General features: G+C 37.1%; 1 protein-coding gene across 1 annotated transcript in view; it reads right to left on the reverse strand.

The window, feature by feature from the left end:
- LOC149289597 (voltage-gated potassium channel regulatory subunit KCNG2-like) overlaps window positions 1-19,675 on the reverse strand; it is a 30,484-nt gene extending 10,809 nt beyond the window's left edge. The window contains exon 1 of the mRNA XM_089490414.1: window positions 18,917-19,675. Coding sequence (XP_089346540.1) covers window positions 18,917-19,675 — 759 coding nt within the window. The remainder of the gene's footprint in view (window positions 1-18,916) is intronic.
- Window positions 19,676-24,976: the final 5,301 nt, after the last annotated feature.

Below are 24,976 nucleotides of genomic sequence, written 5' to 3' on the forward strand. Positions count from 1 at the left end.
TGATTATTAAGATATATTAATATGTTTCAATGATAGGCTTCAAGGTTTCCTTGACCTTAAGATATGGAATGAAGGATTTGCTGAACAGGCGTTCTATAGATAGGATAGTAACTTGCTAATGCATGGTATAGTTGTAACTCTAAAAGGGCATTACAATATACGTACAGTGACTACCTAAAATAGGATTTCGACGTGTAAAGATCTTAGTGAGCATGTTTACCCAATTAGGTGAAGACCAATAGACTGACATCACTATCCAAGGCACATATAAGCTAGGCTTTTGTAAGACATGGAGAGGCATGGGAAGAGAGGTCGAGAGAAGATGTACTTGCCATCCACGGACTCTTCACGTCCCAACACTCCCTCCCTCCCTCCATCCTCAGGAATGCATAGGACAGATGTCATGAACTAAATTCCTCTCCAAGGTTTTGTAAGACTTGTTTTGTATTTTTGTTACCTACTTTTTATATTCGTCTATTTTTGTTTGTATTAAATGTTTCACCTTTGTTTGCATCTAAGTGACTCTGCCTATTTTTGACGCACAAAATGTGTTCCAATTATTTGAAGTTTGTATTGGCCAGAATATATTTTATTACATATCTGTTGTTTTGGCCCTATATACATTTTATTACAGTTATTTTGTTTAGTAATTACAGTAACTTTTCTCTTATGAATTGTAATTGTTGCGCCATTAAAGAACCCTTTAAAATACAGAAGAGAAAACATACAAACATATTTATATATATAGGTTATTTTGCTTATAAAATTAGAATTGACAGAGGAAATCAATATTTCACAGGCTTAAACCATACAGTGTATGCAGTTGTATTCCATTTTGTGTTGAATCTCAATAACCTGTAATTGCATCTCACTGTATCTGTACATGAAAATGCGGCTACACAGCGATGTTTGGACCTTGACTCTCAGAATCAACCAGGTGAGATCCAGCTCTTTTTCTTTTTCCAGTTTTACGTTCTTGATCAGGTTTAAACAATTATAATAGCTATGAGAATTTAAACCAACTTAAATTACCATAACTTGGCATGAGAGCTCTAATAGCATCTGCTTTTTACCAACATTTCTAATATAGAGATCAAGAACATGTATACATTAGTCGCCAACAATTAATCATGGATTACCTAAGCAAGTGAGAGAATATGATAGCTTGACCATAGAAAAGAGGTTGTATGGAATCACGACAGATGTAGACAACCATACCCAGGTAAAGTAACAGAATCTATCATAGATACAGCTAAGTAATACTGCTGCAGATTTAGTTAATGTAGGAAATAAGAAGAGGAACAAAAGGATCAGTTTTATCCGGCAGACACTAAATAAAACATTTCATTGATAAATTGGTTTTCTAATTTGTGCATTTATCTAGTTTCCTTTCACTTAGTTTTCCTAGAACGCTCCCCTAGCACCAGGTAAAGAATAATCTCTGTTGAAATAGTAGAAAATCTATACCCCTAGCAAGTAATACCACTCATTCTTATAACTAGTGATGCAGAACCGATGTAATCGCAATTGGTGTTGACTGCCATACTCATGATCCTTAGCCGGTGGCTAGTATGTGATAATGCTAGTAAAAAAGCTTTTTTTTTTAAAAGCCGAGTAAGTGGGATTTATGCTTATTAATAAGTGCAAATAGAGTATTTGGCATACCATGATGTAGCGTTGTAGCATAAAACAATAACAGTGATCTGATGTTTGCAATGTGCTGAGGCATAAGCATTATGATCAAAATTGTATGGAAAAGGACATTGAGATTCAGCATTTTTAGTGGACAATTTATATGCTATTTAAGTAAACATTATGCCACGAGCCAACTACATTAAAGGTCTGAAAATGCTATTCAGCACATTGCTAATTGTATTCATAATGTAAATGTTGATTATACATGTTCTTTTTTTAAAATATAGGTTTATCAAGCCTATTTTGGAAAAACAATTATCAGGTGACTGATTCACATTTAGCTCCAGAACTGATTTAGTTATACCTTATATATGGCTTATAGTATCCACTGCCTGGAGCATGTATTTTGGCAAAATCTATACTGGATTTCGAGTTTTTCGTGGCAAAGGCTTTCTTTGCACCACATCTCCATGGGGACAGGCATTGTTGGTCAACCCATGTTATCTCTCATCTCAGCTATGGTTCCTATGGTTGCAGCCACTCACTTTTGTATAGGTTTTGTGAATAAAGTGTTTTGTTTATGCATTCACACACATTCCTGTTGATAATTAATCTTTCATGGCATCAATGTAGATGTTTTCACATATTTGCAGCTGCACTTCGCACCTTTGAATAGAAGAACACCGCAGTTTTTCTCTATATGAAGGTCACTGTGTGCACTGGGATGCTCATAATTGGTACATCTTCTATTTGATTTTCATAACAAGCAAGTGTCCCCTTTAATATTCTCTTTTTGAGAAACACGTGTGCACAGATACACATTAAAATAATGTTTAATTATGGACAGGACTCATTACACAATAACCAGATGAGTCTTTCTGAAAGCTCATCGTAGGACAACAGCTCAATGACAGTATGGTTGTAAGAAAGGCCCAAAGGAAAACTTCTAACATTGAAAAGAAGTGTCAAAGGACACATTTATTTATCTAGAACTACCAGTGTACGTAGGATTCCCACATAGACCCTGCTCTCCTAAACACAGAGCTATCACCATAGTAACCAAACTTCTGATTCTTGGAATAATCTGTTATTACCCTTTTTTAAATCATATATATATTTAATACATGTCACAAATTACTTAATCAGCATATAGCCACCCCATGTTTTTCTGTCACATATACAATGCAAATAAATAAGAAAACCAGAGGACTTTCATTTTCAAACGAACCTCTTACAGGTGTAATTTATTATTATTATTAATATTATTATTATTATCTTTTATTTATATATCGCCAACAATTTACACAGCGATTATTACAATACATATATTCAAGGGGTATGACAAGACCAGAACTGACAGATTAAGACAAACCGATACATTAGGTGGAGAGAGCCCGGCTCGCAAGCTTATTTAACCATATAGTGCTGCTGAACCACCCAATGTAATCTATATAGAAATATTTTTTATAGAAATATTTAACTTCAAACTGATCTTAATAATTAGGACTTGTGTATATATTTTGCTTGCTTATGTTTTGTTTATATTTTGCTAATAGAGGGAATGATTCTCCTTGGGTGTTATTCTGTTTGTACAATATAAACTCAATTGCATGTGCAATTCTGTGATTAAAAAAATAACACATGGCAAGGAAAATATGATGTATTGCTTGATTGCTATTCATTACATATCATTAGTTGCAAAATGTATGCAAAGTCTGATGTGGTTTGTGTGTGTAGAACCAAAGATGATTCTGGACCAGCAGGGAAGGGAATCCTATTATTAGGATTATATTGCAGTTGGAGAGTTTCTATGTTAATGCAGGAGGCAGAAGAACATGGCAAGCATGTAAATCATTAGACATATTATTAAATTAACAAATGAAATCAGCGTCTCCTTCCTTTAGTTTCATTAAGTATGCATATCCTTTTTTTGTAACCTGTTGTTCTGGAAAACAACTTTTATACATAAAACTACATCTCTTTACAAAATGCTTCTTGTGACGATGGTACATTGAAAACATACAATTTAAAGAAAGATGCAGCCTATCTAGGCTTTCCATTTCTCCTATCAATGTTTCCTTTCTAAGGACATACCACTGAATATAATAATACCAATACCCATCGGCTTTCCAATAACTGGCTTAGCATGATAGGAGTCAATGTTCTCCTGTTGACATGCTAGTAACTGCTGCAAAACATAGCAACAACTTTTTGTTTCTAAATGTCTAAGGAGTATTACAACTAACTAAGCTTTGAGACACAATGTGATCCTGTTGATAAATAAAACATGGGAAATTGCAGCTTTAAGTCCAAATGATTTCCCCAGGCAAGTGATTTTACACTGAAAATGTGCTAAATAATGCACAACCTTTATTTCAATACTTGTTAGATAGAATAATCACACATGAAATTAGCATCCACTGTCACCTAAACAAATTGTGATCATGTTACGTTTGCATAGGTGTGGAAACCAGGATGCAGGATACAAATGGATCAGTCTCTCAATGGTCAGATAATCCAGGTCAGGAACAGAGAAGTTAACGTGGTCAGGAATCAAGCCGAGGTCGGTACCAGGTAGCAGGCAGAGAATGGTCAAGCAAGCCGGGTCAGGAGCTGAGAGGTTAACGTGGTCAGGAATCAAGCCAAGGTCGGTAACAGGCAGCAGGCAGAGAATGGTCAAACAATCCGGGTCAGGAGTTGAGAGGTTAACGTGGTCAGGAATCAAGCCAAGGTCGGTAACAGGCAGCAGGCAGAGAATGGTCAAACAATCAGGGTCAGGAGTTGAGAGGTTAATGTGGTCAGGAATCAAGCCAAGGTCAGTAACAGGAATCAACATGAAGAAACAGATATGCGCCAGGTAAGTACTACAGCTAGTTGTAAAAACAACTGAGCACTGAACCGGCATCAGTGCTCTGGTTTTAAACCTGCCGCCCTTCCAGATCCCGCCCCCAACCCTGATGACGTCCAATGGACGTTGCTTCTCCTCCAGAGAGGTAAGAGTTCGGCAGGGGGGCGTGTCCTGTGACACCGTGGGTGTCTATCACTGTGCGGCGGTTCATTCTTGTGAACCGCCGCGTATGAGGACGCTGTGTGGCTGGATCGTCCCGGGAGGGGTAAGTACCGAGTACCCGCCACTCGGGGGTACTCGGGAGATGCACTCCGCACCGGAGCGCGACGCCACAAGCACCCGGGCGACGCGTCTCGGACAGGGCTGTGACGCCGCGGGTACTTGGGCGACGCACTCCGCACAGAGCGCGACGCGGTGACTCCCCCCGGACCGTACTCCGGCCGGGATCATGACAGATCATTATATATATAGTACTGTACAAAAAAAATGCTGTGATGTAAGAGTGCTTTCGAAAATAGTCATGTAGTTTGGAGTAGCTGTATTAGTCCAGTGTATAAGAATGCAAAATAAAAGGATGTTGCAGAATCTTGTAATACCTGTTTTATTGGACTAAAAATAATAGACGAGCTTTCAGGAGTCCTCCCTTTATCAAGTCAAAAGCATTTCTGACCAAGCAAGTGAAAAACACAGTTTAAAACTGACCAGTACATGTTCTGATACAGGGTAAAAACAGGGGTTAAAACAACAAGGTAGAGAATTTGCAGACAAAACTTTTAAGAGGGTCCTAAATAGAAAATAGTGGCATAGACTACACAGGTAAGGCTAGGGGGGGGGCAGCAGGGGTAAGCATGTAAAAAAAAAAAAGGCACAGGTTATAGGAAGCTTTGATAATGTGCTAAGAAGCCCAAATCCACATTAAGTCCTCTGTTTTTGCAATCATAAAAATTTATCATTTTGGCTTCAAATGTCTTTCTTTCTTGGGTGTTTTTGAAATTACCTCTCAGTGTTTTGATTTTAAGGTCATGTATGGAGTGACCTGTTTGGGTAAAGTGGTGCCCAACTGGAGTGCAATAGTTTTCTTCATCATGATGGTTGATGGAGTATCTGTGCAGATTCATCCTTTCATTCAGTCGCTGGCAGGTTTCACCGACCTAACACCCTATTGTACATTTGGTGCATTGAATCATGTACAGAACATTTTGTGAAGTGCATGAGTATGATCCTTTAATGTTGTATGTCTTGTTGTTGTGGGTGGCTGTGTTGCTGGTACAGATGTGTTGGCAGAGTTTGCATCTGGCTTTGTTGCATGGTTTGCTTCCATTATCTGTGTGTGTGTTGTTTCAGTATGTAGTTTGCTACTCACCAGCTTTTGCTTAAGATTAGCTGGTTGTCTGAAGGACAAGATGGGGGTTCAGGGAAAATGTATTTTAACACCTCATCCTCTGCTAGCATTGGCTGTGGATCCTTGATAATTTTGCGTATTTCTTCTAGAGCATGCTAATAGTTTATTTTTGTAAGTTAACAAAATGCAAAATGCGAGCACAGAAGGAATTTCTAATTAAATCAGTATTTGCTGTGACCATTTCCTTGCTCTAGCGTGTGAGGACTTCGAGAGAGAAGAAGAGCTGGCACTGGCCTACCTCCCTGACCCTACAAAGGTAGGTTGTCTTTGAAAGTGTAAATAAGTATGCGAAAGTGTGTGAAAGTATAAGGCTGTATGTGTATGTTACTATGTGTGTGTGTAAGGATGTTAGTCTGTGTAACTATGTGTGTGCATGTTAGTATATGTGTGTAAGTATGATACTGTGTGTGTAGGTATGTCAGTATATTACTAAATGTGTGTGTGTGAGTACTGTTGTGTTAGAGTTAGTATTTATGTAAAATGTTAGTCAGTGTGTGTATTGTATACATTTTATACTGTACAGTGGTGGTTAGTGGGCGTGTGTTAGTATATGTTGTTGGAGAGTATGTGCATGTTTATAAGAGTGTGGTATTAGTGTGTGTATGATGTTGTGTGTGTTAATGGATGGTATTAGCATGAGTGTGTATCCTTACATGTAGTGTTAGAGCTTGTGTGTGTGTAGATAAATAGCTATTCATAGTTATCAAAGTTGCATAAAAAATCTCTGTAAAGCACAGAAACTAACATTATCTAGTGATCTGTGGCTATAGACAACACATCCTGTGACATTAAGAAGATATGGAACATCAAATGATTGCCTGTATCAACTGCTATCCGGTAGCACAGATCTCTCTACAATTCTCTCTTTTGCATTGGTTTACCCTGTCAAAATTAAAAATCGATCCATACTATAAGCCTCAACACTACCACGCAGGCTCATTCCCAGAGTAGACTTGCAGCATCACCTTGTTAGACTCACTCTCTGTCATCTCTTTCTCCCATTACAGATGCATGCGGCCTCATAAACCATGCATAGTAACCCCTACCTTGAAGATCCATCTTCAAAGGGAGACTACCTCCAGAACATGGAGGTAGTCTCCCTGCGCCTACCTGTGGGAAAGGGGGTGAGCGGGAATCTTCTGTGTCACAATCTGCAGGTCAGAAAGGACCTGCAGATTGTGACCCCTGATTTGCAATCTGTTCCCAGATAATACCCTTCCCGCTCAACCCACATTTCACACCATTAATCCACGCAATCCCATCAGTGCTTCCTTGGCTGTCATGGTGCCCCTGCCAAATGACCTGGCGGCTTCCTATGTTACTGTGGGTTTGCTACCCGCAGAGCCAAACACGAAATGTTAAGCCCATGGCAAAATTCCATTCATCTCAAGCTGCATGCAATCATATATTGTGCCAAATACATACAAATCAATGGAAGCAATGAATTACCAAACTATCTGGCAATGAAAGGATTAAAAAAATAAATAAAAGATATCTAGTGTCTAGAGCTTGTTGTATTTCTTATTTTCACATAGTTTAATTATTAAGATCCCCAGTGCTTCTTTCCTCTGCTTTCCTGTGGTTGTAAGGCCTGCAGCTTCTTGAGGACTTCAGTTGAAGCCTTTGTACACTGTGGTTATATCCAGATAAAAGCACTTGTCTTGCTAGATGAGCCGTAAAAGTTTATACGATGCATCTTTTTTCCTGTCACCAAGTTTAATAGCTAATTATATAACTCACATGAAAACTATGATTCTGGAAGTGAATGTCTTTTCTAATATAAACTCTTCAGTTAAGTTTTGGTCTGAAACCCTAGAGCCTGAATCCCTAGATTCTTTCATGTGCTGAATTAGCAATGTATGCCTGGAACCAGTCCAGAGATTAACTGCAGAGTGTCACATCAACCGGGGAGAACAGAGCTAAGAAAGATACATTAGAATGGATCAAACCTCTCGGTACAGCAGGAGCACAAAAGATAAAACAGCTGGGTTCCTAAAAAGTTATCTGAACCGGCTATACAACTGTCTTGTTTGTTATCTGAAATATGATCCAGGATTTGAACAAAAATAGAGAAAACACTGTACCTAGATACAGGACAAAACCTACAGTGCGTGTCCAACACCAATCAACTGGGTTGGTCTAACATAATGTCATATCCTGGTCCACTACTTCAGAAGATACCTGTAGTGAAAATGGGCCACTTACAAAGGATATCACTGACTTCCCCAAATGGACCATTGAGCAGTGGCCCACCAGAGAGCCCAATAGGGAAATCAGCTCCCAGTAATGCAGAAAATATGGTCCCCCCACTCCCCAACCTGTCAGCATAAGAATAAAGAGCTGCAATTACTCCTTTAAACAATATCATTTGCCTCTCTGTTATTGATGTTATTATTTTGTCACTGCAACATAAGAGCTTAAAACACATGTTCAGAATTGATATTACTGTGTTTGGGAAGAAATGTCATCTAAAATGTGATTTAGCAAATTGCAAATGTACATATAAAACCTAATGATAGCTAGAATGCCTAGATATTTCTTTCAGGTAAGGCTTCACTTTAGTAAGGTAATGGAACATGACAAATTTTAACTCCTTACATGTACGGGCTCAAAATGCATTGTTTTCAATGCGTTTAGGGACCGCCCATTGTCCTTAAGGGGTTAATATTTTCCATAGATGTGCTTACCTGGGAGAAACAGAATTTAACGTTAAGAGGTGACATTATCCTCATGAAAACAAATTGGTATTTTTTCTACTAAGGTTTATTTAATTATATAACTTACGAAAACGAATTGTTTTTGTGTAAAGTGCTTTAAAAAAAGGTTACGTCATTTAGTATTTACAATATGGGCAAAATGTATATCTGAACATTTATAAATCAATCAACGACGTTAAATGAGAGGACTTTGTCCCGACAATTAGCAGAATGATGTTTGCACTCAATATAGAGACCTCATTGCACCATACTGATGTACTCAAACCTCAGATGGTAAAGCACTAAAAGGCTATGTGTAAACGCATTATCTGTTTCACATCTCTCTTAGTTTGATGTTTACCGTGTATTTTACGGTACTTATCGGAACAGTAAATGCAGATGAGCTTAAAACCAAAGATTTCATAGACAGAATGTGCCTGTTTGCTTTACTGAGCACATAAATGTCTTTTATAACTTCTTTCCATCCTCACTCCTGGTGGTTAGCATTTTCCCGACTTAATTATGCAATTTACACATTATGGACAGGACAATGCACACATTCTGTGAACGAAGAATATTGCCATATTGTTTGGAAATTACAATACTTTGTTCGGAATGCAGCCCAATGGGAAAAATAAATGCATGGTACTCAAACAGACTGTCTGCTAAAATATTCAATGGCTTTGGGAATGAAATGCATGGACTATATGACTTTAACAAAATCTTACAAAAAGATTTTCAAGCATAATGTAAATGCTTTATTGCAGATGCACGCTGGGATTTAATATACCTTTGTATCAAAACTATGCAATGTCATCAACACATAGGAGAATCCCCAGAGAGAAAAAAACATCTATGAGATTCCTTCTTGGAAATCTTTACGAAGTTATATAAACAAAACACTGCTTGGTGCATTCATACTGGAATTAACAAGATGTTTCTTAAGACGGTGAAAATTCTGTATCACAGTAAAATGATGTGAATTCATCTTGTGAATCTGGCCTTAAACCCTAAAGGGTGAATGCATATGGGGGATTCTACAGAATACCCTCCATGTCCATTGTCCAGTGCTGCCGAATATGATGATGATAATAATAATAACAATCTAGAGGGTGCACTTAATGTTTTGTTAAACAGCACCTATAAACCTAATTTCAAAATCAACTGGATTAGAGATATTCACCAAGGGCAATCAAATTTTGCTATACATAATAAAAACTTCAAAACTGAATACATGAACACCCAAAAAGTTAAACCCATTTTGAATACATACTTTGAAACCGAACGATAATAAAACAGAATATTAACTAAATATATGAGTTACACTTAAAATATAAACACAACTGCTTCATTAAATCCCAAAGGGGAGTCTAATTTGAGATTAAGATATCTGTATCTGATATTCTGTGCACATCACCCCCTATGGGGCAGTCTGCAGACATTTCGGAAATGCATGAATTTTTACGTTCCGAGGTCAATTATAAGTGTTCTCAGAGCGTTCCTTTAATTATGTTGGACTTTTATTTGTTTTGATATAATCAGTAATGTACAAAGTGTATCATTTCCTTCATGGGTTTGAGTATGGCAAGTTTACCATCCTGATCATAAAGCTAAACTCTTATACGCTGTATATATCTTATGCAACATTGTTTAGATTAAAAAAACAGTTCTGACTGTTTATTAAATAGCACCACAGAGACATGTTATATAAGGAAGTTGTGTTTGGGCTTTTCAGACCAAAAATGGACAGCGTTTGCAGGAGAGTTACAGTTGCATCTAAATTAATTCACTATACATTATGAAGGACCAACCTTAGTGGGCTTCAATTGAAGGAAGAGTTTGGCTGGCTCTGTATAATGTATGGTTAAATCGGTGAGAATTCTTGAGTCTCCTTGCCTAGTGAATTTTATATGATACAGGGCCAGCTGACCCTTCTTGCCAGAGAGACTCTATTAGTCTTTCATAATGAATAGTGAAATGAGGGATTGGAAACCACAACAAGTGTTGTACCAACTCTCTCTCTCTCTGGTATATAAACCCCTAAGCCTTGGAGAACCAAAAGAGGTGTGTACACCCTCCCCTGGTTATCAAGGGGTTAACTGCATTCCTATTTAAATAAATAAAAAATCTGTAAAACAGAGTAAAGTGCTTTACTAACTTTAGTAGCTATATAACAAAATATTGCCAAGGCTATTTATGACAGGCATGGTGAGAAATTTTAAATATACCATAGTACTGGCCTCTTGTTGATAATAGATTCAGAGCTAGACACTACAACATGGATAATCTGATTGCAAAGTGCCTTTCTCTAATTTAATATGAAGCGTATAAGCTCCATAAATAGATGCATGCCATTAATGAAAGAAATTCCCTTACCTGTACTGACCTCAGCTCAGATGATATTGCATTTTTTAAGAACATACACACGGTTTCTCCACTGAACCAACACAATGAAGACTTTTAAGCTTAAAGATGTTTGAATTGGAGGGGGGCGATGCATGGTTACATTCATCTCCTCGTGCCCATGTCAGTTACATCTTTGCAGCATGCTAAAAGTGGGCACAGACACCTGTTATATATAATACTCCATGACATCCTTCACTTGGTACTTAGGTGTTCCCTCACAGGGCCATGTTTAATGTGGAGCCTAGACTTACTTTAGGGACTCATGGAGGTTGCCCCATGGCTCCTTTAACAACCTGTAGAGTATAAAGATAGAGGTCGTCAAAGTGTAATAAGTCTAGCAGCTACCGAAACAGACCTTTTTTAATATTACTTATTAATTTGAGGTCTGTGAGCCACCTGGAGAAGATGTGCCTTCACAGGCCTCTAACTGCATAAACATGACACCACCTGGGTTTATGGACCAGATGCAACTAAGCTGGGGTAGTTCACATGAGGGTTGTGTCCTGCACAATGTACAAAGCGTGTGAAGATTTCAAACCTAAAACAGCAATTATCCATTATTGTGATACTATAAATGTTGCTGTTATTATATTGGCAGTGTTTTGTTTTATAATATTTGCTCTAAGGGGGGGGTAGATTTGGTGGAAGGAGCATTCTCTTTGGGTGCTATTATTCAAAGGTAAGTTATATCTTATAAATAAATATATTATAAAATATAGCTATACATCCATGGATGGGCATACTCAGTAGCGTACCTAGCGGGGGGGGGGGCGGTCTGCACCGAGTGCCGCTCATCATTGGGGTGCCAACTTGCCGGCACCGGGCACCCCTCCAGAGACGGACAGTAATGTCCGCCGCTGGAGGAGCAGGCTCGGTTGGGGAGATCAAGGATCTCCCTTTAACCAGCTTAAAATCACTCAAGGGAGCCGGAGGTCTGTTAAAGACCTCCGATACCGCTCCCTTGCAACATGCGAGGCAACTGCTGCTGTGCGCCGGGATTTGTTGTCAGATCCCGGCGCACAACACTGAAGCCGCACCCACCGCCGTCCATGCCCTCTGAACCAGAAGAAGACAAAAGAAAACAGAAGAACAAGAGGAAGAGCGAAGAAGAGGAAAAGGAGCTGACTGCTTAAAGGAGAAAAGAAAGGTAGGAAAGCATTCAGTTAAAGTGAGAAGGGAGGGGGGTAGATAGTGAGATGGGGGGTAGAAAGTATATTGGAATAAATAAACAGTGAGAAGGAGTGAGAGAATAAATGAATGTGTGAATGCATTGTGAGAATGAGTGAGAGAATGGATGAATTGTCTGAATGAGGGATATAATTAATGAGTTTGTGAGAATGCATTAATGTTAGCAATCATACTCCTATCATGCCAAGTCAGCTAGTACATGCTGGAATCTGGGTATGCCTGGGCATGATAGGAGTGTGATTGCTGTTAACAATCATATATATATATATATATATATATATATTAATATTGTTATTTAACTTTTTTGTCCTATTTTGGTGTTTTACTTACCTTTTTTTATGGTGGGGGGTCATATTCGGTTTCGGACAGGTAAATGCTGCATTTTCAGTTTCAGTCCAGAATTCGTTTTGGTGCATCCCTACTACTAAGCCAGACAAGTGAAGTGGTAGGCCTACACCACATCAATGTTTGGCTTAGTATATAGTGATAGGAGTTATGCTGCACTATTGTTAATGTCTGGCTCAATGTATAGTGATAGGGATTACACTGTACCACCGTCGATGTCTGCCTCTGTATATAGTGATAGGTGTTATGCTGTACCACCGTCATTGTCTGCCTCAGTATATAGTGGTAGGTGTTATGCGGTACAACCGTCAATGTCTGCCTCAGTATATAGTGGTAGGTGTTATGCTGTACCACCGTCAATGTCTGCCTCAGTATATAGTGATAGGTGTTATGCTGTACCACCGTCAATGTCTGCCTCAGTATATAGTGATAGGTGTTATGCTGTACCACCGTCAATGTCTGCCTCAGTATATAGTGATAGGTGTTATGCTGTACCACCGTCATTGTCTGCCTCAGTATATAGTGGTAGGTGTTATGCTGTACCACCGTCAATGTCTGCCTCAGTACGTAGTGATAGGTGTTATGCTGTACCACCGTCAATGTCTGCCTCAGTATATAGTGATAGGTGTTATGCTGTACCACCGTCAATGTCTGCCTCAGTATATAGTGATAGGTGTTATGCTGTACCACCGTCAATGTCTGCCTCAGTATATAATGATAACAGTAATGCTGTACTACCTTCAGTGTCTACGCCAGTATAAAGATAGAAGCTATGCAGTTTTAAAGTGTGTGTGTGTGTGGGGGGGGGGGTGCCACATACAGTGATAGGGTGCCAAATACTCTAGGTATGCCCCTGGGCATACTGATACTGATGAGGACACATAAATTATATATTTGACAATAAGAAAGAGCAGGGTTTTCCACAGAGGTTATTCTAAACACAATTCTTACACTAATTAGTTTTTTAGGAAAATATCATCATGCTCATTAACCAAATTGGGAATCACAAATGAAGCCAATGAATACCCCCAGGCACATTTTATAAAATAGGCTATAAGAAGATTCACGTTTAAATCTTCATCTCCTAAGGAATGTTTTAAAAACCTTGTTTTGCTAAAAAACAATCCTGTCCTTCTGTACAAAAAAAAAAGCGTAGTTTTTGGTCTATATGTTTGTTAACAAAACAGCCAAAACTATTTTAGCTATGGTTACTTTGTGATTTTTGTCCTCTAGGGGGGTGCTATTTGGATATATACAATATACTTGAATGCATAATCTGAAAGAGGATACTGGGAGATTAATAGTGAGAGTCAGGGTTAGAGTGAATTTCAGATAAATGTCTTTATGTGTCTCAGATCACTGAAAACAATGTAACACAAATGTGTTGTATTTTTTTTTTTAATTTACACACACAAAGCAGTAGTTAAGAACTTCTCCCAGAAACATAGAATGAAACAGCAGATTAGAACCTTTCAATCCATATAGTCTGCCTGTTTTTTTCTCCTGTTTTTCCTTAGATTCAAGATAGCCATTTGCTATGTTCACCACCTCATATTATCACAACCAGTCTGATTACACCATAGATGGATTTAGTGGTATCATTTTGTATGGTGATACACTAAAAAAGCTTCAGCTTACTTACTTTACCCCATGTTCGGAAGACCTTTTTATAAAAAAATAGGATGCTTGAAACAGAACCAATTAAAGGTACTTGACTTACAAAGGTAAAAGTGTGTGCGGTTATCAAACCGCATAAAGCCCTTCTCTAGCCCTTTAAGATGTTTTTCAGGATATATATATATATATATATATATATATATATATATATATTCAGTAGATTGCTAGAGAAGACCTTTAGGAAAATTGATTACATAGGATAAGACCAGCTGTTTGAGTAGTCTGGAAGCATATGGCAACTGAGCATTGATCCAGTTAATGCATGTTTATATAATGACTGAAATGAAGATGGGATCAAATGTAAAAGACAATTAGAGAAATAGGTCAGATCCTGACTTGGTGGTCTTTTAGGATGCACAGCTGGAGAGTATAGAATACTTAATTTCCTTTTTGATCATCCGATCACATTAAATGGCTTATCATTAAATCAACAACATCAGGGATTTTTTTCCTCCACCAAATAGATGTTGTGGATCAAGGAATAGAATGCCTTGGTGGTATTTCTATGTATACTTGTAGTATTGGTTTTTACTTTTTCCTCTTCACTTTCATTTTGGTGGTTACCTTAACATTTATATGAATGTATTAAAAGAAAAAATAGTTACTGACAAATGGTTGGATATAGTTTCTCATTAATACTTCCTTAAATGAAGGCTTCCTCTAAACATTTATGTATCACTGTCAATAACTATCTTGGAATATTTGATTTGGAATAAGTTATAGGGTCTAGTAGAACAATGGGTAGCACATTAAAGTATAAGGCATGAGAATATTTAACAAACCCTGTTATTGAAACACCTTCCAGCATGAATTTCAAAGTATTTTCTAGAGGTAAGGGGCATAATTATTAACAGTATCATGGTCATGCGCCATGGTATCTCAACATGACATCTGGGTATGGCAGCCCAGACAACCATGAAAATAATATCAAAGAAGATCAAGGGAGGTAAAGATTTAAGAATGGCCTTTTGTATGCCTGTGAGTGTCTAGTGGAAAACTTTGTGGACAGGGAAATCTGGAAGGCAAATATCATATCTATGAATATAATGTAGCATCAGATTTAACTCTACACTAATACCAAGATAAAATAACATTCATAATATTTCCAGTTTGCTTGGTCTCTGGTATTTCCATTCAATGGTTCATCATGTCGATCTAAACTGCATAGTGCCTTTTTAATTGCATAAGCCTGAAGTAGCAATGCCAGGTAGGTACCAAGATAATTTATCAATCTTTGGCTTATTCATCACTTGTTTTTATTCCCATTTCAGCTTTCCCATTTTTAATGTCCGTGTGCAGCCCATGTGTGTTCTCCTCAACAGCTGGCACATATTTGGACATGTTTTCTAGTTTGGTAGTAACAATAAACCTTTTGATTGTAATTTTATAATTGAAGTTGGGCCCATCATCAAGGGTTAGTCATTTGGAGATTTTTGCATGGTAATTTCACTAGCATTGTTATTAAGTCAGTTTGCTTTGTTAGCAAGTTAGGCACTGACTTTACTACATTAACAATGGAGCTACACGTGGTGCCAAGTAACTGAAATCTGGAAGAACTAAGGATGAATTTCTCTATTATGGCACCAGATACTGTCCAATTAGAATACTAGACAATGGAATACAATTCCCATCCTCTTATAGAGGGATCTCCATGACATGTAAAAGGGAGGCTTCAGTTCTAGAACTTACGCCTCAGAGGTCCACAGAGTAGATTATGTTACACTACACATGGTAACGTGTTATATTATTATTCATTTCCACTTCAATAGTTTTAGTGATGATCTACGACGAAGAGCTGTTCAAATTTGCTACCTAAACGAAAGACAATATAACAACACTTATTTGAGGATTCCTTGAAGCATAGAAGACACGGTATGGCATTAGATATGGAGACCAATGCTACAAAATATTATGAGCATAAACAAGTTTGTGTTGCAGTTGTTCCATTAACTGAAACAGTCTCATCTGTTAGCATCAGTATCATATAAATGAAAATGTGCAGAGAAGAACTCTAAAGCTGAACACAGAATGTCAGAATATATCTTTCTGACATAATTCTACATTCATCTATTCTTTAAATATCCTTTTTTTTGCACCTGAGAAAAAATATAAAGCAGAACAGTTACCGAAAACTAGCCTAGTTAGGGAAGGCAAATTTCATGGTTCTAGGTTCAGAAGTATAAAAGTGTCACGGAATTCTGCAATAGTATGTGTTCTAGGTGTAAACCAGAGGACTAAGACAGACCGAGGGCCCATGGGTCCTAGGGGGCCTCTCAACACAGCTTGTAGAGATGCCCCAAGTTTTTGCGTTATGTCACTGGCCTGGATTTTAGTTAAATGTTAGCGGGAGGTCAAGGAAAACCAATAAATGGAAAATACTGACTACGCTGGACCTTATGGTTACTGCATACGGACAATGTGGTGGAATGCTTCTAAAAGACAAAAGGCAATTCCCAGTGTTTTATAAAGGAAATGTTGCCATGCATGTCATTAACATACATGTATTCACACAGATTCTCCAGATAGGATTCTACATACATGATGAAAAATTACAAAACAGCAGGAATTGTGCTAAGCACTTTATCTGAATTGTCTATCATAAACCAAATTTAAAAATAGAAAAGTAACTGCATTCAAGGCTCATATGCATGGAAGCCACCAAGGTCGCCATGTTCTGATGATGTCACAATTGTTTTGTAATTATTATGTGCTCACTAAAAACATAACTATTACCTTAGGTAAAGTAATTGTGATCAGCCGCTAATGGAATTCAGCAGATATACACAAGGAATTAGTATGTGTTAGTACACAAGGAGAAAAATAGAAAAAGAAGAACCAATTGTTTCACAATTTTACCTGCTATAAATTGTACACAGCTAGTGCAAAGGAGAAATAAAATCCTAAAATATATTTCTATATCTGTCCTGAGTTTGGATACACCTAATATACATAGGATTTTAACAGCTATACTGCACATATTAAAGGTGCACATTTTGTTTTCAAATTGTAATGTTTTCAAACTGCTACATAAAACTAATATAACTGATTTAAACTAACATAATATGTTTATGAAAAGTAGGTAATACAGTGTATTCCACTATAGTCATTTTGGCATAATTTGTGCATCCATTTCCTCACCAACCTCATCCAAAATCATCAAAAAATCTACTTTCTTATAAATGTGTGTAAGGTGGTACCTTCTATAGAATAGGAATTCAATATGAAGATACCTCACTAGGGGGAAGCAGGGTCTAGGACCAAGCTTCTGACATTAACCTAATAAGTGCAGCAAGTCATATTTTAATGTCTTCGCCATAAATGTTAACATTTCACATGTCACAAATGCATTATAATGAACCTTCTGCCACTCTGTGTACTGTATATGTTGGTATGGGAGGGTGAGCCAGCTGCAGTTCATCATGAGCTGAGCTTGGGCCAAACCATGAACTTGAGATGAACTGACCCAAACTTAGTCTCTGTAGCCAGGTCCTCATGAGCTACGAATTAACTGCATGAATGTGTAAACATAGAAATATGGAATTTAATGGCAAATAAGAACCATTTGACCAATCTAATCTGTCCATTTTTCCTACTGTAAAGACTCAAACTTTCTGGTATTCAATATACTGCAGTTCAGTAAACCACTGTTTTGATTAAGCTACAGCTGATGTTGTTCAAATGTCACTTTCTTCCAGAAAATAAATATATTAATATTAGTCAAAAATATTACACATTAAAGGTCCAGCAGTAGCAGCAGGTGGTGATGCTTTTCTTATTGAGTGATATAGATATTAACCTTGGTAAGTAGAAAGGTTTTTCGCTTCACTGAGAAATCCTAACCTTTGCTGAATGGCCATCAACTCTATACTTTAAAGGCCAGACTGATAATATCAGATTGTGACCTGCAGTCTGCACCACATCATTTTATATTATATCGACATTCCGTGTACTTATAGTCGTAAACAAAGACACAAAAAGGCTAAATCTATCATCAATAATGCTTGTTTCCATTATTTGATAAATGTATTAAGAACAACTTTTCTGAACATGGCCAGATGGAACACCCTTTATAAATCTTTCAACATTTCACTGTTAAATTAAGGAAATATTATGTAATAAGCAATCTCCTCTGTGCAGCCTAATATTTGATGAGCTGAGATTCAGTCAATTATAAAGCAAAGGACAGCCTAATTGGCAATATTTTTCTTGTGTCCTTTTCATTCCTACCAAACCTTTGGCCTTTCTTGAGAGCCAGATAACATATTGTAAAATTAAGCATTTGCAATCAATGAGGCTTTTACCTACACGACAAAACATTTACTTATATCCCACCGTTTATAGTTTTATTATTCCAAAGTGTCAACTTAGCAAAAGGATGATTAATTAGTGGTCAAGTAGCCAAAAATGCCCTTGGGATAACAGCACCTGATTAACGAAGAAGCATTGTCACAGCTCTACTACTGCTGACACCTTAAGACTGATACACATGTTTATATGTTTTAGATGCCTCCCTTGTAAAAGTGGAAAATATGTCATTAGGACATAGCCTGTGTGTCTATGGTGAATATGATGGGGACATCCCAGGGTTGGTTGCTTGGGGCTTCCCCTCTACTTCTCTTAATATGAGGCAGGGATGAGCACGGCTATGATCAGGGACACTTTTAAACTACCACTACATTCTCTAAGGTACTACAGATGAAGCACCATATGAACGCTTACCCGATCCTCCTCTTCTCTCAAGTCAGGCATGGTACTGACACAGAGGCTGACTGCTGTTATAGCCACAAATGAGACCGACAAGCAGGCAAAAATCTTCCCAGGGATTCCTGAGTGAGGGTTCTCTACCATGTCCCTGAGATGTTTCATACACTGGGCCAACCGGCCACTGTCCTGCAAGGCAGTTTGCGAATTCTCCTTTGACATGTCAAATTCGCCTTCGTACATTTTGGCTTCAGCTAGTTCTTCTTCCTTTTGTTGCAGTTTCCTCAGACAGCACCATTCCAATTGTTCTTCTTCTATACCCCAATATACAAGCTCTTCCTGAAAGGACAAAGCACACATCTCCCGAAGTATCCTCAGCTTCCCAGCTGCCAAGAAAGTCATAATAGTCCTGAAGGCACATGGATTCCGATCAAAGAAGAACTCATTGCAGTTTATATCATAATCATCACAGACATCCATTATTTCATCATAGTTATTGCAAGCTTTTAGTTTTCCAAGACGTGTCAATGGACAATCTTCCAAGGTAGTCCATGGAATCCTATACTTGATACCACCTACATTAATAATTACATGCCGCACTCTGTCCTCCACCTGCCCTCTGTAACATCTCTCCTCACCTGGATGAAGGAGCTTAGCTGTTTTGTAGAACACCCCTTTCCTGGTCCGCACTTCACATAAGTTCTCCAGGTTTTTGAATCTGAATGCTGTGAAGTCAGACTCTGCTTTACCTGCCAGTAATGCCATTTCCTGATACATTGGGTGTCTTCATTGATATAACCACTGCATTCGGAAAAAACAGCTGTACCTGAATGCTGCTGTAGAACTGAAACAAAAAAGATTCACATGGTTATAAACCCATACCATATTTATTGTGATTTATTAAGCGACCTTGGCTAAAACACATGCGACCCTTATTTAAAATACATATTGTAACATTTTTAACCAAAATTAAAATTAATTAATATGTACCTGTTAAACATATACTGTATGTACCGGTATTTTAAATAGGTTGGCACAAACTATTTTGCTTACTAAAATATTTGTTGCATATTGCAGAAAGTATGTGCTCAATAAGTATTCTGGCTAGCTCTGGTGAAAAATCCAACATTATTTTATATATTTAGTTATTTTAAGGTAAGACATGTTTTAATATACTATATTTGCTTTGTATAAAAAAGATAGTTCGCTGACAGGCAGAGGAGAAGAAAAAAATCTAATATATATATAGGTTTGACAATAAGGAGAATGCAAATAAAAGGCTAGTTTGGTTTTAGGTTATTATTACAAAAAAATTATATATTATATATATATATATATATATATATATATATATATATTATCAAAAAGGGTTGTTGAATAACAACAAAACATAATAGTAATCAGGTCCTTGTTTTAGAAAATGACTGGGCTCCTCATCTCTTTTGCCTCGCCTGTGAGCTGTCCTAGACACTGGGCATGATTGTAGCCCTAACTGTTGTCAATGTGATACAACAACATCAACAATAAAATAATATAGGTATTATGTTTTCTTCTATATTAGTGATTTCCACAGAAAATATATGTACTGTCAAATATTTGAAATAGTTGTATTCGGAAATGGAATACTAGCCTTTAAAAATAGTTGACATGGTGTGACATGCTAGAGCACACTCTCTTTTCCAAGTTTTACCCTAGAAACAATGGGTCCAATGAAGACCATTCCATTAGTTGCTATACCTTTTATATGTTGTTTAGTAAACATTAGTTGATATTGTCACATATAGGGCATAAGCTCATACAAAAATATTATTAAAAATAGATATATAAAATGTGTGTGTGTGTTTATTTTACTTAAGTAATTTGTAGTCTTTATCAATGTCATTTTCACGGATATAACACGGAATTAGAAGGGTAGAATTTCTTTTTAAACAACTTGAGAAAGCTTGCAAAACGTACAATGAAATAATGGATTTCTGTTCTACTTCCCTTCGTCAAAGTACATGTTATATTTAATCTTTCTATACCCTGTATACATGTAATAGGACGTTTTAAATGTACCCTATAAAGTAATTACTCTTTTCTTCATGCATGACCCCCACAGCACAATTCAATTTCACACTGTAAATGCAACGGCGACTATATTCTATATTCTTGATTTCATGGTTGTTAATGTACCTCCTACTAGGATTCAGCGCTCACTATATTATTTCTATAGCTTTATATAGAAAACTAAAATGAATTTCAATTACCATTTCAGCAGACTGCGACTGTGCAATGATGCAAGGTTTTTTTTTTTTTGTAATGTCATGCTTTATATTGAAATATTTCGACAGAATGACAAAAAACCCCACACACCTACATGTCAAATACTGGAACAGAAACGTACAATCTGGGTATTTTCTTGTAAGTTTGCCAAGTTTTTGTACTTTTCTACCATATGCATATGGTTGCTGTATGTCTAAATCCATACTTACCAACGCACCAGGTCCAGATGCAGTGTACATACAGTCGATCAAGGATGAGAAGTCATTTTGTCACAAATTAAACTACACTTGGACAGAAAACTAAATTTGTTGTCCAAAAATTAAATGAAAAATATGTCCCCATCTTTTTTGTCTAGTACATACCCCCTCACCTTTTGTTTTTGGAAGTCTAACTTTTGTATGTTCTGTACAGTACAGAGCTGCCTGAAGCTGCACTATATAAATTGATCAATAAAAATAATGCACACATCTAAAGTAGCCGCTGGGTCCTGGAAGGTGTTTTGGGGTTTGCCATGCCATGTATTTATTTATTGTTTTTGTTTTCTGTACGGGTCTATGTATATTTTTTTTTCTTTCAATCTTGTTATTCATTTGCATCGTCTACTGTATTGTTATTACTTCTCATTTGCTTTTGTTTTTGTGTCCTGTATACCACACCTTGCCCTGCTGTGTCAGGGCTCCCTCTTGTGTATTTGTCCCGCCCCTGTTTTTGTTCCCTCCTCTGTTGAAAAAAACTACACCAAAACTTAATAAAAACTTTGATTCACAAAAAATAAAAATAATGCACACATCTGTTTATTATGATGTCTATTTTAATATCTGATGTAAAAAATATTGCACAGATACAGAAAGATAGGTACTGTATTGACTGAATCTCCAAGGGAATGCGTGTATCGATGACAATTCACTTTTTTGAAATCCCTTACTCAGCACAATGTTTACAATTCTTTTCTTAAATGGAATATCTCTTCCATGACCTTTGTTTTAACCCTTGTTGTAATACCATATTTACTGTCTGGTTTTTTTCAGTAACTAGATCATTTTGCAAATAGCAAAACTACAATATTTTTGGTTGTGTTCTAGATATTAACGAAAACACTCATATGAAATTGCTAGCATTGCAAATATGTTCAGAAAATCTGAATTTGGCATAGGTGTGTTGTGTATAGAGTTTAGGATTTTTCCATAAATTTTTTTGGTAGGCAAGAAAGTCCTTTTTAATTGGTAGAAAAAAAAATCATCAATGGTTCACTAAAGCGTATTACACAGTTATATGGAGAAAATAAGGAATGGCTTAGTAGTGCAACACAAACCACAAGCTAATCAATCCGAGAAAATTACATTCATAGGCACTTATGCTATAGATAAACTCCAGCTTCTCAAACACAGGGGGACCCTAATTGATGATAAATAATTTGTTAATTAAAGGATTAGGAACTAGGTGATATATTTGTCAATAGTTGCTATTTAAAACAGTATGCATTAACTCATTTATTCATTAATATATCACCAAAACAACTCAGTAATTTGCTAACTACACGTGTAAGACGTGTATTATATATTTAAGAAAATTATTTTTTTTTTCTTAATCCTGACATTTTTGAACCAAGCTAGGCTATTTTATCTACCAAGCTCAAAAACATGTATATTCTCTTACATGACAAAGTAATCTCTGATAGCTTCTCGTTTAGATTCCCTATACTAACTTCTTTATTTCATGATTACTTGATTATTCCTCTTGATTATGTTAATGCTCCCCTTTGTAATAGTGATTTATTGTTTCAAGCATCCTTTGTAAAGGTAAGCGAGGGGAAAGGAACTTTTACACTAAATATCTCCAAATCAATTTTACTGGTTGACAACAAAAACACAAGCCATAGCTAGTTTTACTATGCAAATTTAGTTATTTTAAAAGTTGTAATAGCTACACTTCCCCTATTTCTGCATCATGTATTTCAAAACGCCCAAATCATTGTGGCTTTTAGTATCTATTGAGAAAGTTAAATATAAAGGAAAGAAACACAAATATGGAGCAAGCAGTGAGTTTAACATTTTTTTTGCATTAAAAAAATGCTTATTGATTTCTGTCAAGTATGACAATTATGACCCAATTCTTAAAATCAAATCAATGATTCTCCATTTGACACGACTGGCCCCATTTACTAAAAGGAAATCAGCCAATAAACACATTACCACATTCAGAAATAGATGCATGGTCAATATGGGTACTAAAATATCAATCATTTCTTTAAAGCTGGAAATTATTTTGGAAAATGCTTTTATACATTTAAAGTACATATAGGAGTATTAATAAGAATATATGGGCAACTGGAAAGGGGGCAAGAGGGGGCACTTGTCCACCACCCTGGAAATTCAAAGGGCTCTCTGGAACGGTAGCAGGGGAGGGGGAAACAGTAGGCTGTTTAGAATAGGTTAACTAGACATAGAGAGTAGTCAGGGGAGGACAGCAAAACTGCTTTTAATTCTGTACACTCCCTGCTGTCAGAATGGTTTGGTCTCCTCCACTTCACTCTGGCAGCAGCTCCTTCACAGGCATAGAGTCCCAGCCTGGGCAGACACAGTTTGCATGCTGCTGGCACAAGGTAGTTTATTTCAAACATGTATTGCAGCTAGTTAATACTCCAGGTGTTGAGACTACATTTCCCATGATTCTCAGCCAGACTGGTATGTTAAGTGTCATGGGTAAGTGAGCACTCAACAGGTGGAGTGCCAAATCTTAGCTTTAATAGCATTATGGAGTGGTACTGCATTTGCTGTGGAATGCATATCTCATGATTCTCAGCCATCCATTTGGTTGGCTAAACATCGCGAGAATGGCCTTTTTTACTATCCTGTTTTATTGTAACACCTCAAAATTGCTGTGTATCACAGAACTACACTACACAACATTATCCTTTCTTGACTGCAACTCCCATGATGTTAAGCAAGCAACATTACTATTTGATTATGTTGGGAATAGTAGCTAGATTGAAGTTAACCCCAGGGAAAGGCAGCTCTTTACCCAGAGACTCTGGACGAAACCCGGGATGTTGCCAGTTAAGGGTACAAGTTACCACAACATTTAAATAAAAAGGAACATAATTAAAGATAAAGAAGAACATTTTATAATTAACCCAAACCCAGAAACAGACTGGGGATTAAATCTGGTTCTGCCAGTTCGGACCTGTCTTTAGCTATGAAATTCCATAGAATTTACCATTCACCAATTTTTCTGTAGGCTATTGGTGTCACTCATAGGTGTTTTTTATGCAATTTAGCTAGCTGTGGGAGTACTTTAAGACCCTTATTCACCATGGGTGTTTTTAGTTTCAGTAAATGTAGACTGGTGTCACACCGAGAAGATAATAGAATATAAGGTAGTCACTTCTCTTACTGCTTGAGAGGATTTTAATTATCCCAGGCCGAATGATACTAGACAAAAAGGAGGTGTAACTGCAGATAACCAGGATCTGGGCTATCTACATCACTTGATGAAAAATCTTCCAAAGCCATGGGAAATCAGTGGATGTTCTGTTTTTGTTGTCAGAGATCTTACCATAAACTGGAGAATCGAGTGGTATTACTCTAAAAATATGTGTCATTCTTCTGCTTTGCCCTATCAGTCATGCTGAACTACGCTGAACACAAATAATGATAAGGCCTGCAACCATAGGGCAGGGCGGCATGAGGTTGTGGGGGCAAATAAAGGTCACTGTTATAATAGCTAAGTATAGGCTGTGGGGTCATTGAAGGGTCAGGTAGTTCAATAAAAAAAAAAAAAAAATGTGAAGCTTATATAATGTTGGTTGCGTTT

The sequence above is a fragment of the Sceloporus occidentalis genome, unplaced genomic scaffold (assembly GCF_023333645.1).
Source record: "Sceloporus occidentalis isolate IW3139 unplaced genomic scaffold, rSceOcc1.0.p SCAF_44, whole genome shotgun sequence".
Taxonomy (NCBI): Eukaryota; Metazoa; Chordata; class Lepidosauria; order Squamata; family Phrynosomatidae; genus Sceloporus; species Sceloporus occidentalis.